The 18523-nt window shown below is 36.8% G+C and overlaps 1 protein-coding gene across 2 annotated transcripts in view; it reads left to right on the top strand.

The window, feature by feature from the left end:
• LOC136858661 (peroxidasin homolog) overlaps positions 1-18523 on the top strand; it is a 990357-nt gene that overhangs the window by 483169 nt on the left and 488665 nt on the right. For both annotated transcript variants that reach the window (XM_067138374.2, XM_067138375.2), the window contains exon 3: positions 10942-11093. In XM_067138374.2, the coding sequence (XP_066994475.1) occupies positions 10942-11093 (152 nt within the window). The remainder of the gene's footprint in view (positions 1-10941; positions 11094-18523) is intronic.

An 18523-nucleotide genomic window follows, 5' to 3' on the forward strand; every position in this document is an offset into this window, starting at 1 on the left:
TTCATTCATTTTTTCTTTCTTCTTGTATGACACTTTTTAGGCAGGGATTCAGCTGAGTGGAAATATAATAATCAGTTTGGCTTTTGATCTTACCGACAGAGTGTTTTAAAAACTTACAATCTGATATCTTGGAGCTTGAAAAAAGCATTTGAAAATTAGTATTTCGAAGACTAAAGTGATGTCAGTTCGAAAGTTATCTGAGAGAACTGCATATTAGGTCAGGAATTCAAAACGGAAACAGGTAAATCATTTCAAGTGCTTGGAATTTGTATTCCTCCACGATGGTAGTATACCAGATGAGATAGAATCGTGTGATCTCAAATCTAAAGTGGTGAAATCTTTGTAGCATACAATGATATGGTATATTTAAGACGAAAGTGAGCTACCGGATAAAGTTTTATTTATATGGATCAGTTTCCAGACAAACCTTGATGTACAGGAGTGGAAGCTGGGTGCACTCAGAATTTCTGATTCTTAACAAGAAATATACATGAAAGTTCCGAGAATGATTGCTGCTAAAATCAGGTGGAGAAAATATTAGAAGGTACCTATTCGGAAGAAGTAGATACAGTTCAAGTGGATAAATAACACGATGGAAGATGCTGTGCTAATAAACCCGTTTTGGTTATGGGATAATGTGAGGCGAATGGAGTAGAAGTGTAATAGACTTTTCGGCGGTGCGTAAGACAAAGATAATAAAGACACGATCGTTTAACGATTTAAAGATGAGAGGTGTGGAACTAAGTGACGCCACAAAGCTAGTTACAAATAGAAGATCATGAAGGTGTCTAGTTAATTCATAGAGGGTATGTATGCAATTTCTTTCCTTATTTCTATTTAATTAATTAATTAATTAATTAAATTTATTTATTTATTTATTTATTTATTTATTTATTTATTTATTTATTTATTTATTTATTTATTTATTTATTTATTTATTTATTTATGCCATTATATGCACAGGGTGCGGGGCTGAGTGGCTCAGACGGTTGAGGTGCTGGCCTTTTGACCCCAATTTGGCAGGTTCAATCCTGGATCAGTAGGGTGGTATTTGAAGGTGCTCAAATACTTCAGCCTCGTGTCGGTAGATCTATTGGCACGTAAAAGAACTCCTGCGGGAATAAAATCCGGCACCTCGGCGTCTTCGAAAACCGTAAAAGAGTCGTTAGTGAGACGTAAAGCGAATAACATTTTTATTATTTCCATGTACTGAGTGACCTTGGAAAAGTTTCCAATATTTACAGAGGAGATAGAACAGAACAAACGAAGGAAACATGTTCCAATAAACATTGGTAGCAAACCCAGTATCTTCTGACTTATGGTACTCTACCACTACTGTCAAAGATCACATTACATTTAAATAATTCGCGCAGGGTCGTATGCAACAAAAGACAGAAATACTTTCCTACCTAAACAGTAATCGTAAACCTTTTAGCGCGTTGTGTTCATTTCCATTGTAGGGTTAGGCGACACCTTAGACGGGTCTTCGATGAGCGATTGATTGGCGGGTAGGGCCTGCCCGTTCGCCTGACCTTAATCCTTTAGATTGTTGGCTTTGGGGACATGAAAGGACCATGTTATATGCAGTACCCATAAATCATATGGATTCATTACGATAACGCGCGTTCAATGCCTGTGGTACAATCCTAGAAGAGCGAGGGTTTATCCAACGAATGAGTGATTCTTTGCGACGTAGTGTGGAAGGCTGCATTGCAATATATGGCGGTCGCATCGAGCACATGTTGTAAAGAGTACATCAAAGATATTGTGATCATTGATGGTAGGGATATCAGACCATAACTAAGAAGATATTGTGTTTGTAACCAATGTTTATACAACATTTCTTCGTGCTTTCGTTGCGTGGTACCTCTATAAATATTATAAACTCTACAAACAAACTTCGGAGATATGAATTTATCGTTCCATGTACATATTTATTCGACACTAGCACCTCGCTTATCACTCTGCGTGCTATTCAGAATATAGAGTTTTAAGTGTAACATATTAACGTGGCGTCACTTTCCAGTACTTAATTCGAGTGTGTTACACATTGCTATCGTGGGAAACTTTTATTTACAAACAAGTGGCTTTCTGACTGCTACATTCTACCGAATATTCTAGAAAGATGTCTTTATTATAAAGGAACTTTCACGATAATAGAAAGCTGCTTACAAGTTTCCAGTTCGAGGATTACGTAAGATTCAGTAACAGAGCACCAATTACTTAAATGAGAAGATGAAAATGATCAAGATAAGGATTATGAAGGACTGAGTGATGTAGCAGTGAAGGTTAACAGCAAAGGTAGAATAAAGCACAAAACATTATATAATAAATGTTGTCAAATACAATTCTTAGAATAATGTACGGTATAAATATTTTTTTATTATTATTTTGCTATTTGCTTTACGTCGCACCGACACAGATAGGTCTTATGGCGACGATGGGACAGGGAAGGGCTAGGAGTGGGAAGGAAGCGGCCGTGGCCTTAATTAAGGTACATCCCCAGCATTTGCCTGGTGTGAAAATGGGAAACCACGGAAAACCTTTTTCAGAGCTGCCGACAGTGGGGTTCGAACCTACTATCTCCCGAATACTGGATACTGGCCGCACTCAAGCCACTGCAGCTATCGAGCTCGGTGTTAGCAGTATCAGCTGCTGCCCTCGGAGGTCAGGGATTCGATTCCCGGTACTGTCAGATATATAAGAATGGCAGGAGGACTGATATGTTGTAAAAAGTGGCACATAAAGCTCACCTCCATTGAGTTTGTACTTACAAGGAGCTCTACCCTCTCGGGGTAAGGACACGAATTTACTCTTTTACTTAAGAATAGAAGAACACCATACCCTACTCTATTTTCAAAACTGATCTTCACAGCTGAAGTAGGAACAGGTTGAATATTTCTTGCATGCACTATAACCATTATACTTGTGTTCGCTATTCCTGCTATAACGTGGCTTAGTCGGATGAATTCCTGCTGTAAAATGCTGTACTCGTCACATACTGTGGGAGCGGCAAAACGTATTCAGCGGTGAGGCTTTTATACGGTTCGTTTGCTAACAATAGAACAGTCTCTCGCTCCATACGTTATCAATATCGCATTGGATGTGGAGAGTAGAGTGACAGTGTATTCTTCCCGTTGATAGTCTGGAGTTCGAGTTACTTCATAATGCTCGTCGAGTGGCCATTGAAAGACAAGGTGAGCCAAATGGCGAGACGTCACACATAATGGCTTAAAGTAGAACATTCACCTTTACATCAGCGTCACCATTCTATCATTCCGCAATAAAAAGAACATTTTCACGCGGCTGACTTGGTCGATTTGAATTATATTCTTTTTATCAGTTAACATCTAAGAGTGGAGGCACATGCTTCACATTTTGTTATATAAGTTACACTTTATAGAGAAATACGGGTATAATTCAGATGTGTTTCCTGTTTCATTCTGAGGATGGTCTTTTATTAATAAACCCGTCTTTGGCAGTCTAAGTTAGCATGGAAAATGTATTTGAAAAAATGAAAATAACTTGTTAATGTTTGTTTCTTACAAACATTTTACACTTTCCATGTTACATACATGCCAAATATAGATAATCAGAACTTGTGTTATGAAATTTCTCATAGATATTTCTTGAGAATGACCACATGAATCCACAAGACAAAATAGTACTTATTTCCATCCTCTTCTTGGCATAAAACACCTTATGAAGCTGAGTCTATCAGAATTTTAATGACTGCTGAGAGGATAGATGTGACAGAAATAGGCCTGAATGAGGAAGAGTTATGCTTGTCACCGGATTTATAAATGAGTATTACTTTAGCTTTTTTCAAACATCAGGTAATGATCCAGAATTAAAGCATTGATTGAGAATAAGAGAGAGAGAGAGAGAGAAGCAGGAAAGAGTATGCAGTATTTTTTGGCAAAAATGGTCCAATAAGTGTTTTGAATTCGGCATGGCGGGTATGAATAATTGAGCATCAGGTTATGGAAATCAATGAAGGACATAATCAATATAGAAGGGGTAGTATTATCAACGCGAGGAAGGTTCCTAATCAATTGAGCGATACGTTTGTAATGATAGATGTAGGATTGAAAATTACCAAAAGGTTACTTATCATTTTCAGGCTACGGGCTTTGTTTTATGTGAAGGTTTATTAGTCGATGTTCGCATATTGCAGTTGAAAATGTAATAATTGTATAACTGCAAATAAGATAAGGGTATAAGCCGACCGAACTAGACTAATTCAATAACATATGAAGGATATGTCACCACAAGAATGTCGATGAGAAAATGTGCTTAATTTGATATTACTTATTATAATCGCCCTCTCTTGAAGTTAATTACAATAAAATATTTCCACAATAAAACATTTTGTATCATTCTATACATTAACGGAATTACATTTTCGTTAGGATTGAAAGAGTTGAAGAGAGAGGAACATTTCAGTTCGTTAATTAATATCCCCCGCTCGTCTGACTGGACCACGAAGCTGAAATTAAATTTATAGTACAGTGCGTACTGAAATAATTTCTTGAAATTATTTATAAAAGAGTTTCTAATGTGGATAGAATACAATAGAAATGCTTAACAACTGCTTGAGTTTTATATGTTTAGTGACCATTGGGGACAATAATTGCACGAGATGAATTTTAAAACCAAAACACCTGATATAAACCGTATTGGGAGGATAAAACACGTTTACAAGCTTCCATTCCAAAAATGGAATGAAATTGGGAAAAGTACCCAACCAACTCGACCAACAGCCTGAGCACGTAAGAAAAAAAAAAATCCAGCCCTTCCTATGTTGGTGTCAGCAGGGCTACATTTTAAACTCATTTAACCAATTTTGACGACACACTCATGTGTAATTAAATTTAAATTTTGACACTGATGATGGACCTTAGTGTCCGAAAACCGGTTATGTTTTAAAAAAGTGTGTGTTAATATGACTGTATATAATTAATAATAATAATAATAATAATAATAATAATAATAATAATAATAATAATAATAATAATAAATAAAGAAAACTATTGTACTGCAAGGAATGGACTAGGTAAACTGTCTGTTAATAAGAGGTATCCTCTCCTTATTAAATAGTAATTCGAGAACTAGAACAACTTCCCCATCGGCCACGCTACGCATTTCATTATCTAAACCTCAAGTAGAACATCTACATTGAAACCTGCGATATTGTAACGAATGTGCTGATAGTGATTTGAACGATCTTTTTTGCTAGTTGCTTTACGTCGCACCGATACAGATAGGTCTTATGGCGACGATGGAACTCGAAAGGCATAGGAATGGGAAGGAAGCGGCCGTGGCTTAATTAAAGTACAGCCCCAGAATTCGCCTGGTGTTAAAATGAGAAACCACGGAAAAACTTCTTCAGGGCTGCCGACACTGGGGTTCGAACCCACTATCTCCCGGATGCGAGCTCACAGCTGCACGCTCCTAACCGCACGGCCAACTCGCCCAGTGATTTGAAAGAACCATAACAAGAGAAAATCAGATGTATGAAACACTACTCGTCTTTGATATTAATCTGACTTAATGTAACTGAAAACCGAGAAAAGCTGATAATATCTGGATGATCATGTCGGTGGTGATAATCATCACCATCATCATCATCATCATTGTACAGTTCCAATTTCCCGGATGATGATGATCGGAAATTTGTAGTTATCTTCCTTTCGAAAGAAATGCGACATAGCCTTTCTTTATGATTCAATTCGTATATTCTTTGTATACAAGATATGTGATATTTTATTCCAGACACTTAATAATTATAATTCTCCTTCTGTTCCCATTTCATGTATTTGGTATGTACACGCGAATATAACATGTTAGTTAAGACAGAATTAGGGGTGTTCGTTCTTTCCCCTTCAGTGCTCCAGACGCTCACATGAATTCTACATGTGCCTGATACACCGTCTGCCTACCTTCAGGAGCGAGCCTGTAATCAATCAAGTGAAATAAATGGATTACTTATTTCGTTAAACTTGATTTCTGCTCTAGGTGATGGTGAGATAAAGCTGGGAACTGAAAGAGAGGAACAGGTTTAAGGATGAAGAGGAATAGAAATTGAGAAGAGAGAAGAGAAAGGAAAGCGGAGTAAAGAAGTTGATGGGCGTTTGCTGGTCAAGTTGGCATCGTAGTTACACAAGATTACACGCTTTCATTACTAAGAAGTGCTCTCAGAGACTACTCCTTCTTGCTGATCAGATAGTGAAACTTTACTTTTATAATTCACTATCCAAAAACTATACTAACTTCACTTTCTAACCGGCATTTATGTCAAGAGGAGATGGGATAGAACTAAGTAGTTAATGCTTTTATTGGAGCTAATCAAATAAAGTAAAAGACATGTTCCCTAGGCGAAAGCTTGTTCTCTTCTTTCAAACACTTTGCTGAGAGAATTCTTACTAGAGTGAAATCACTTTGTTGGGTAAACAGAGCAAATTTTTATCTGTTCTTTCTCTACTTGCTATTGATGTCCGTATGTATCTTATATTTTCAGCCCGGAAGTTGGTTGTATCCTCAAATAATGCTACCAAAGTTTATACGGTTATAAGGAAACTTTCTTTCGTTTATTTTGACATATGATACGTCTTTACTTTCCTTGGTGTACTCTTTTCCACGTTGAATTGCGAGTATTACGTGGGAATATACAGTACAAACAGTCTTGCTTAAAAACTGTAAGTGATAACTGAATGGTCATGCCTGTTGCTCACGGCAAAATTTTCTGTCAAATTTATTGTACAATAATTTAATTTTATACAATTTCTGTTGCTCACGGTCAAATTCAAGTTTTATAAAACCTTTGATGAAACTTTTCATAAAATAGGACATGTTCTATTCCGTAAAATTAATTTTTCGAAACGAACCAATCAGCGAAGCTGACATCACGATGATGCTGGCGCTACGTCGTGAGAAGATTGCGAAGCTCGATTGTAAACAAACACTTCTTTCTAAAATGGCAGGATCCGGGAGGATTAAGGAAGCTGTTAGTGTTTTACTGGACGAATACCTGAAATATCCTTGTTTGTACGAAGTTAAAACGCCACTTTACCACAACAGAAATTCAAGAAGAGAGGCAGAAAACACAATCGCTGAATTCCTACATGAATGCTGGTCTTCTAACCTCAACTAATTTAAGACCAAGGACAGCAATCCTCTACCTTCTTCTCTTCCTTTGATCCAGTCCCTAGTCCAGCATGTCCTGGCATTTCTTTTCTTCCTTTTTACCATTATACAACATATAATTCCAGCTAAAGCAGCAAGTTTTGCTTTGTTTGTTGGAACCATACTCCCAAACACACTGCAAGTAGAACAGCTGATCCTTGGTTTAAAAGTTTATCAATAGATGGCAGCACATACACATCTTAGTTCAGAAGTGAGTTCAGAGATGGCCATCCTGATGCTTCCACGGATTTTATAAACTAATTTTACCGTGAGCAACACAACTTGTTTTCAACAAATTTTTATAAAATTAATTGTACAGCAAATTTTACGAAACATTTTACCGTGAGCAATAGGCATTAGACTAAAATACGATTAAAAAGGTGAACGATGAATTAAAAAAAAATTAGTTTCAATAATCGGTGACATCATATCGATTGGTAAGAACGTACACCATTTTGTGTTGAAACCGAGATCGTCGCAAAGCAGTAAAATCAGTATAGCACCCAAGTACGAGGTGCTCATGTGTTACAAGTAGTTTCGTTACATTATTATTATTATTATTATTATTATTATTATTATTATTATTATTATTATTATTATTATTATTATTAGAGGACACGTGCTGTTCCACAGCATTTGTTATAAATACGTAAAATCAAATGAAATAGCGTATGGCTTTTAATACCGGGACTGTCCGAGGACATGTTCGGCTCACCAAGTGCAGGTCTATGAATTGACCGCCGTAGGCGACCTGCGCGTCGTGATGATAATGAGATGATGATGATGATGAAGAAGACGACACATACACTCAGCCCCCTAAAAGCGAAATTAACCAATGATGGTTAAAATTCCTGACCATGCAGGGAATCGAACTCGGGACTCCTGTGACCAAAGGCCAGCACGCTAAACATTTAGCCATGGAGCCGGACTATAAATTGGTGGGATAACGTGTCTTGATATGAAATTTCTCTATGCGCTGCCCGAATAATTTATTGAAGGTTTACTTTTAGCATCTACATTACCTGTTAATTAATGTGTCAAGTGAATTCTTGTAGAATTCTTTAATGTGACGTTGATTGCTATTTTAAGAACTATTTTGTTGTTTTATAGTTACTCTTGTGTGTGTAACTTAAAATATTAGTTTTAGATTATTTAGTTTCGCGTAGAACTTCTTCCTTGATGCAGTCCATATTGTGTTGAAGTAGTTGATCCCTTTCAATAAATAATAAAAATATATCGCGCTATAGATATGATGTACACAATTCTAAATCTCATTCGAAAAGTGGGTATTCAACAGAAATCGTGGTCATTTTGGAAATATTCCTTCTTCACCCCTTCTAACCCCCATGCCGATAGAGGCTGAAAGTGAACTTTAAACGCCATCCAGTGTGTCATAATTCATTTCAGCGACACCAATCGTTTGGATTCGACACCAGTATTGTTCGTTATCGATTATTTTTTCAGTTCCATTTTTCTCGCCTTTTCATACTCCATGCCGATGATGACTGAACTTTGACTTAAATGTCTTCCTGAGTGCCACAATTCATACCAAACACCCACAAAAGTATGGATTCAACACTAATATAGGTCGTTTACGATTATTTTTACATGTCACTCCTCTCCAATCCATCCCTAGACTTGTTAGGTGTGTTTTACTCCCACGGTATTCCTCACCAGATAGTATTAGGCCTAAGTCATGATTATGTGTACCAACTTCGGTTGAAATTGAGGGTTTGCCTGTACTCGCCGTCCTTTCTAATCGTTTAGCTTCGCCGATATCCTTATGTAATAATATTGCTCCTTAATTGTGTGCAACCCGTTAAGTACAGAATATATTGCGGGCTATGGTAAGCCTTCGCCTGCAATTATTGGACTGATCATTTAATGACTTGATTTTAGGTTTATTCAAAGATGACTGAACTTAGAGGACCTATCCATGCCTGATGATTAATTAGCAGGTAATTACGGAGAAAATAAAACAAAAATGAAGCAAATTGGTCCAGTAGAATGGTCGGACTCTTTTAATATATAGATTATTATTATTATTATTATTATTATTATTATTATTATTATTATTATTATTATTATTATTATTATTATTATTATTATTATAGAACTGTTTCCTTTTGACTACAATCGGAAACCAAAACGTCCATAAATTAGTGATCAGCTCAATTGAAATTTTTGAAAGTAGCGCTAAATTAACAAAATATCTGAATACAGTATATTCGGTTGGATTAAGAACTACCGTACATTAAGCGCATTCAAGAGGGTAGAAGAAATTCACAGAAACAAAGTAAGCCCAAGAACTCCGCAGCAGAATGTCCCAGAGAGTACCAGCAGTGCAAGAAAATGGAGGAATCTGCTCAGCGGGACATACAGCTCAAAACTACTACCTCACCTGTGATGTGTATACATAGAGAAATGTTGAAGACATTTTTCCAATGTACAATTTGAGGAAGATAGGTACGGTTCTATGGACACATTCCGAGTATGAAGAAAAATATACTGACGAAAAAATCTTCCGGTTCTTCAGGAAGTTTAATACAAAGCCGAAATGATTTCCGGAAGTGGATGAAGTGGGAGCGAAGGAAGAATACGCTGTGAAGTGCGGTTAACCAATCAAATCCCACGATGCAGTAGTCTTGATCGCACTTAGTCTACTGAGCGACCGCTGCTCAACCTGAAGGCCTGTAGAATACGCGATGATGCGTCGTCAGCGCCATGAATAATTCTCCTGGCTGTTATTTTTTGCTTACTAGACCGTGATTTAGGTAACTACTCGAAAAAGTACAGAAGTTCCCAGGAGGCACGAAATGAGCCACCGTTTAAACAAAGATCCTACACAGGAGATCAGAAGAAGGAAGTAGGTAAAAAAGGAAGTGCCGATAAATCTAATCTTCTGAGCTCAAGTTGACAGATTCGATCCCGTCTCAGTTCGCTGGTGTTTGAATGCTCAAATACGTCAGTCTCGCATCAGCAGGTATAATGACATTTAGAAGAACTGCTGGGTGAAAAAATAAGTCACCTCGGCGTCTCCAAAAACCGTACAAGTAGCAAATGAGACGAAAAATCAATATTATTTTTATCGTTAATATTATTATTAGCAATCGCAGGGAAATCGAATCGTTGTCATCTGGCAGACTCAGCTGAGAGATACGAGGTAGCCAGAACAAATACACCAGCATTTCAATAGGAAGTGGAAATGGTTACTGGAAAAAACGTTATTTAACACAAACGGACATTGTACAAATAGTTGTTAGATTTTACACGAATACAATATGAGAAAATATTAAACAACTGACTGAGTATTCCTATGAGCCCCTGAGTCACTGAATGACTTATAATTATGTTTATTTTAAAACTTGATCTTGGATGCGCAGACCGCAAATATGAATTTTGGTGGAAATATATACAGCTATTCTTCCGTGATTTTGGAATAATCATACAGACAGGCGGACATACATGAAACGCTAACAACTATTGATATGGTCTGGAATCGATTTGAAATGAATATATATCGCAATAATATTGCAAAGGAAGCGAATGTAGCAGCAGTTGTTTTAATATTTTATTCACATAGATTAACTGTCCCCAGATTCACGCGCTGAAGAATGTAAATGTAATTTTCATTCATCTATCTATCATAGCTTTATTGATAAGTTCCTGCCATACAAGAATTATCATTATATTTTTATGATATATGTGAAACACTTACGGATATAATGTTTCATAAAGTACGATTTTCCCTTACAGCTTACACCTGGGGCCATCCAAGTGTCGGCTGGAGCGATCCCGACGCCGATGGACCTCCGCCCAAGTTCGAATCGACGCCCACTAGCATCACGGCGCTGGTAGGGCAGACGGTTTATCTGCCGTGCACAGTCACCGATCTGGGGGATAAAGTGGTAAGTACCTTTCCTATATTCATTATGCTTATTCAGAGGAGAAATTTTCAAGCTAACTTCCGTTTCCACGATGAGGTTCTACAATGGCCCATACGTCTTCATAGAAACTATTATCTAATAATTAAGTGCTACAAGGGTTCCTGAGGTCGGATGTATCAAATATATATAATTACTTGATAAGTAAGTGTTCCAAGGGTACCTTAAATTAAACAAAATGAAGTGGGCTGTATCAGAGAGACAGCCGAAAATTTTATGCGTGAATACGTCTCTCAGGATGGGATGTTGAATTTATGATATGAGAATGAAGTAATGGACTGATATTTAATAGTCTGGTATCATTTTATTTATGATAAGTATAAAGTGTGAGAAGTACGGTAGAAATGATATCAAATTGACGTAAATGTTCCTTGCAAATGTTGGATCAATTCTAGACCAGGGTAGTCGACGAGTTACCTCGGAGATATGATGCAGAATTGTGATTCAGAATATACTTCGGCATGGTGAATTTTCTTCCTTCAAGTTAATTCGTTAGTTTGTACAATTTATCTTGTCGACTGACGAGAGTGTAGTCTGGTTCGTTACAAATGGTTTGACAATATTGTGAATATTCCATCACTTCGAATTCTCGAGTGAAACTGCTGCTGTTTGACCCATCAATTCGCCGGAAAACGTGGCCTGCTCTACCTCAAGATCACGTCGAACACATTTTTGATCTGTCGATCATTTTTCATTCAATTGAAATATGTCGTGTAGTTTAGATATAAAGCGTGACAAAACTCGCCTCAAATATGTTGGTTGACATTTTGTCATACCACCCCCTACTCTGCACTGAAGTTACTTAAACAAGAGGGATTCCGTTTAGACATATATTGGAGAAAACAAAATAGAGTGGGATGCGGCCAAAATTTAACTCCCAGGCTATCTGAAAGGTCCGTTGCCGTGAGTGTGGGGAGAGACATTTAGCATTTCGTAAGCAAGAATAACTTTACGGCAGTTGATTCCCGCCTTCAAATCACTACAGTATAAAAACCTGGGAAACATCTTATAAAAACTGTAATAAGATATCAAGTTATTCCTTCTTCCTTTTAAACCAAGCAGGGATCAACGATAACGCTGATTCAATTGGTAATGCTATCATTCATTCGTTCAGTTCTATGTATTGTAACCGTTTATTCTCAAACTCGCAACAACGGGATTCGAAGAACTAGGCCTATTGTGTATAAGTTACGCCCTGGCATTACTCAATGGAGATAACTTACAACGAGAGTAAACTCGTACGTGTAAAGGTTCTGTTAGGCACAGGTCCATAATAATCATCACCATGCTGACATTATCATTATGGAATCTTATGGCTTAAAACTACATGAAGCTAATAGAAATCATAGTTCATAAATCTGTGGCTTGGTTCTAAAAGGGCCAGTGTCAGAAAAACTGTTTTTGAGCTATGAGCATTTGAAGTTTGGCTTTTAGTTCTCCAGTTATTTTTTTCAACAACTAACTTTAAATAACTTTATACTTTCTTTGTGTAATTCACCTTATTAAACGCTATTTTTTTCTATCGTATTCTTTAAAAATTGCCAGGTCTTTAATCTTTATTGGTAATCTAACATTATTGGCAAGGGCTTATTTAATTAAACGTTAACTGTTCGCTTAGTGCTTAACAGAGACATTGGCCCTTCTAACATGTTGCAAGCCAGGATAAAACGCGTTTGTATCAGTTAATATCTCAATTTCGATAAGAAAATGACATTGGCCCTTTTAGAACCAAGCCACAGAAATAATAACACTTACGATTTGTTTCAATTGGAAGAATGTTCCGATTTAATGATACCAAGTCATCATAAACAATAGTTATTTTTTTAACTAGAGTTAACAATAGTTAACAATAAAAAATAACACAACATGAATGGACAATTAGTAAATGCTGAATACGACAAAAGGCATAGTTTCTACATTTAAATTCTCTTGTTGGTTACTGCTTGCTCCTGTTCATGTGGCGCAACAATATGATCCTGCCGTTAACAATGATGGTTGCCTGATCTACTATGAAAATATAAACACATGCAAGTCCAGCAAGAACTGAAAGAAAGTAGATCAATGAATTACAATTACTAACATAACAGTTGTTGAAGGCTTAAATATGAAGTTAACGATGCAATTATATTAGTTCACTTATTTTATCCGCTGCAATACGAGTATAAAAACTCGTGTTCATGGCCCCTTCTGGGCAAAATCTTGTCCTTTAGTATTCCATCAAAATAACGTTTCCAATAGTCGCGTAAGACAAGCGGCTTCTAATTAACAACTTGAGCGGTCACTAAATAAAAATACATGCAACGCCGTGGATTCTGAAACGAAACAAGGATCATAACACACATAATACTAGCCTCTGCAGCCAACCGCGGATCATAAATCGAATGAAATTTTAAAGAAGAACAAAATAATTATGGTAACCTCCGGGTGCTGCATCCTAGAAGAAAATGGGTATTCAAAACTACACAATACCTTAATGAACAATCATGAATTGAAATCATCAAGTCACCATAACATCTAAATTCGTCCACGGTCTCTCCTCTGGGTTGCTGAAATTTCCTGCCAAAATCTACGAAATATATGCACAAAAGCTACGGCTATTCTAAGGAAAATAAATAGATTGTACACTGGGTAACATGCCACTGACCTTACCCTAACTCATAGTGTTACTTAAATATCCTATTAAAATAGCATTATATTCGAATAACTTCGCACTGTTATGTCTGATATCATTCATAGAAGACCTGCCCCATTCTTACGTATCACATAAATATCAAGGATAAATATTCACATGTTCATTTAGAAGAAAGTATTCAGAGATCACTACCCTCACGGTTCATTTGTAAGACCATATTTTCCTGCCTATTTCGCAATATCACACTTGGGATTCGCATGACGAGCATCTCTTCCATCGCATTCAAATATGAACATTTTGGGATTTATCGAAGATCATATTACATTATACATAACACATATTCCCCAAGAAAAAACACAACACTACAGCCGTATATGACATCATCATAAATCATATCGACGAACTTAACATTCAACAAACTCTGTTATATGCGCATCATACAGATTTAAACCTTTCACTTAGATATACAGGCTCATAATTGCCGAAGAAAGTGCTCTCATTTATAAATACACGTATACTCTATGATCCGAATCCATATTGTTCAGCGAAATATTTCTCTAATGAAGAATCGGCCAGGCCATAGGAGATATCTGGCTTGTAAAGGAAAACTTCCTAACCTCCACAGTATAATAAATGCGTTCCGAAATATTACCAATAAGATTTGATTCATGAAGAAATTGGCAAGTTAAATTCACCGGAAAAACAGTATCATTGAGGTGATAGGTACACAATGAAATTCCCGTAAATTACAACCTATGTATGTATGTTGGGTATTCAGCCCAAAGGCTGGTGTGATCCTCTGCAGCTCCGCCAACAGCTGTCATAAATAGCCTAGGCGTCACTGAAGAGGCGTACTAGGGAAATGAGGAGTGAGGTAGTTTCCCGTTGCCTTCCTCACTGAGCCAGCCGTTGCTATTACATATCAGTCTGCCAAGCCCACTGAAATGCATGCACCAGCCAACCCTATGAGCGATATTTTCACACCATTCATAACAGGGACTGGCTGCATTAGGAATGGTATTACTAGCATCACTCATACCTCAGTCACTTTCACATTGTCAAAGCCAAGGATGAGACTGAGACAGGTCAATGAAAGTAACGAATTTGATATAGCCCATACCAGAAGACATAGTGCACTATAAACACTACATCTCGCCAGCAAAGGCATATTACAACCTATATCATGTACAATTTAGATGAAACCGGCACAACATTCATTTAAATTCCAATCATACTATCATTCAAGGGATAAAATGCACCTGACAACATTATAAAACATATTATATATACAGATGATTCTGCGGCATCGCTCAAGTTGCACCTATGTATAAAATATTATGTTCATAAATATAAGGAGAGAAAATACATCTATACAATGTACATTGTATTAAAACAGATAAAGGACAAAGTTTTGTAGTCATCTTTGCTGATGAGCTCCTGGACATGTGACCTGTACACCCTGGTCCTCGGGACGTTATGGCATTCCCTCATCCAGGTGTTACTTGTATATTACCGCATTTTCCAGGCCCGGCGGGACTCCATCCCGGCTTAGGCCTGCATATCGATATTGGTTAGCACTTCAGTAGAACGATCCTTCCGCCGTTCCTTCATGGATTAACCTGCAACTTGTACAGTCAAATTAATACAATGTTATATACCTAAATAACTTTAAAAATATTCTGTTACGACACTCACCTTGTTTTTTCTGTAGAGAACTAAAATTTCACACGTAATGTTTTCCTCGCCTATTGGCATACAATTAAATCCTAGATTCAGCTAGCACGGTACCTAGATATTTTCATTCTTGAAAACGATGCTCATTCCCTTTTCTTTTTAGCATATCCCATTTTATTGATAACAATGGTGTGGATGTGGGCGTTTCTAATTGAAAGTAATTCCTCGCGACTTAAGCCTTTTTTCATGCCACATCAGGAGTCGAGTAACATTTCTCTTTGAAATAAGACGATTTCATGAGTGGGAATGCTCGATTGACAATGGAATGCGCCCATTGATTTATATCCCGTTGTCTCTTCAGTTCTATTTTAATCAGTCTTCCCTAAAAGATCTCTCAATCAATTGTAGATGTCCATATGTGAACACGTAATATATAAATAATGCAAGTGAACGGTAATCCTGACATGTGTATTTCCTACTATTCAATCCAGTCCACAGACTGCGTTATAGAAACGGTCAGTGAGAACGAACATTACGCAATAGTCTTCAGTTCACCGTCTTGTCAAATATAACCATCTTCACTCAACAGTAGTTGACGTCACTTCAAAAAATCGAAATTCAGGACACGAATTTATTGGGTACCATGGGGTTCTGAGCTTTTAAATGTTCACATATCAAATATTTACTTAAACTTAACACTCAACTGAGCGAGTTGCTCCGAATTATCGAGATATCTAAAATATAAATTGACTGGATATATGCCTCTTTTTATTTCAACATGAACCTCAATAATTTCCTCACGTTTGGATCAGAGTCAGTTGAAAGGTTATAGTATGCTCGTTTAAGGGCAAACGGGATGGAAGGGAAAGTTCTCAACAGTCAGTTGAAGTAGTCACACGAAAATAAATGTGAGTGGAAAAGGTCAGAATACAAAACTAACAGAACTATTTGAGATAATCGTACGTCCGTCTAGTACATCTAAGTGAGTTATTGTTTATGGGGCCACTTTTCTAGAAGTTAAAGAGTGATATGTATTAAAAATTCCATAAAATAGAAGAAGACGACGCACTGTATCTCATGATTAGGTCTAGGAGTTTCACATGATAATAGCTTAGAACACAACCGACCATTACTTATGCACTATTCTTATTAGCGAGCGGCACATCAAGTGACCCAGGTCTATGTCACGTACCTAGTTCCAAAGAATGTGTTCCTGCCATATTTCCCGTTATGCTCCTGTTAACCAGAAATCTAAATGGAGACTATGGGCTACAAGCAGCAGTTGTTATGAGTACCACTTTAAGTTCCTCAGTGATCCTAAAGTAAGGGAACGCTAATATCGAATGGGCTTCCGAAAGACTGTATGCTGTAGCTTCAGTGTTATTTGAAAATGAGACACATGAACGCAGCTTGTTGGTGTGAGGAGAAATAAGTTTCCCTGCGATGCGAACATTATCACCACCTTGTTACCAAAAACCTGCCAGTTGGTAAAAAACGGTAGTGTGCTTAGGTTATCAAGTATAATCGTTCCCCACACGACAGATTACTTATAAGATTTACATAGGTATAATATTATTCACCTACGATTTGTTGTAACATATAATATTTGAGCAATCTCCCTACCTAGCCGTAAAGTGAGTAGATGGAAACTTGATAGTTGTTTTCTTTCTGAAATTTCTCGCAATACCAACTACAGGGTCATTTAAAAGAGCGTTAAGTGGTACAGCAGGATAGGAATGAACTGTGCGTTTCTAGTCTTTTACTGATCGTGCTAGTATATTCACTAGCTATTATTATTATTATTATTATTATTATTATTATTATTATTATTATTATTATTATTATTATTATTATTATTATTATTATTATTATTTATTTATTTATTTATATATATATTTATTTATTTATTTATTTATTTATTTATTTATTTATTTATTTATTTATTTATTTATTTATTTATTTATTTATTTTTACAAGTTGCCTTTCGTCGCACCGACTCAGATATGTCTTATGGCGACAATGGGACAAGAAAAAGTGGGAAGGAAGCGGCCGTGGCCTTAATTAAGGTACAGCCCCGGCATTTGCCTGGTGTGGAAATGGGAAACCACGGAAAACCAACTTCAGAGCTGCCGACAGTGGAGTTCGAATCCACTATCTCCCGAATACTGGATACTGACCACATTTGAGCGACTGCAGCTATCGAGCTCGGTGTTATTATTATTATTATTATTATTATTATTATTATTATTATTATTATTATTATTATTATTATTATTATGAATATCTCACTGGGGTGGAATTTTATTTCTGTTATCAAATGTTTTGATAGTGTTTAACTGCGCTATTCTTACTATTAATTACGGTAGTGTTAACTTTGATTCTATGTACAATAATTAGTTTAGTGTAAGAGAAGACCTAACGGCCTTAACTACGCCAATAAAGACATTTATCTATCTATCTATCTATCTATATATATTTATAACACAAATATTTATTGTAGAAATTACTGTCGATGTTGTGAATATAATGTCAAATACTAGACCAACACCTTCCAATTAACTTGTTTGAAGTTCAGAACTCCTTCAAGGGAGAGACCCAACGCTTCAACGTTTCGTTCCTTATTTGTTATGTTACGGTCTACGGTATTATACGACGGATGATCGATTCTCGATGGACGAAACGTATCTCCAGTATATTTGACTCAAAACAAAGAAACGGCAATGACATGGTACGTTAATGTCAAGAAAGATCTTACAGGACTGGGCCTACAAGAAGAATATGCACAAACCGAAATATTTTCAGAGCAGCCATCAAGACTTTTGGGACTTTCCGGGACGAAAAACGGGCAACTTGTGCTAAATGGACAGAAGAACGTCGTGCTAAACACAGTGAGCTAATGAAGACGATGTGGATCAAGCGAAAGACGAACAAATGCCAGAATGTAAAGTGAGGCTTATCGTGGTCCCTAGCTGGCCGATTAGCGAAGTTGAATTAAGAACAAGAACAAGAACAAGAACAAGAACAAGAACAAGAACAAGAACAAGAACAAGAACAAGAACAAGAACAAGAACAAGAACAAGAACAAGAA

The sequence above is a fragment of the Anabrus simplex genome, chromosome 1 (assembly GCF_040414725.1).
Source record: "Anabrus simplex isolate iqAnaSimp1 chromosome 1, ASM4041472v1, whole genome shotgun sequence".
Classification (NCBI taxonomy): domain Eukaryota; kingdom Metazoa; phylum Arthropoda; class Insecta; order Orthoptera; family Tettigoniidae; genus Anabrus; species Anabrus simplex.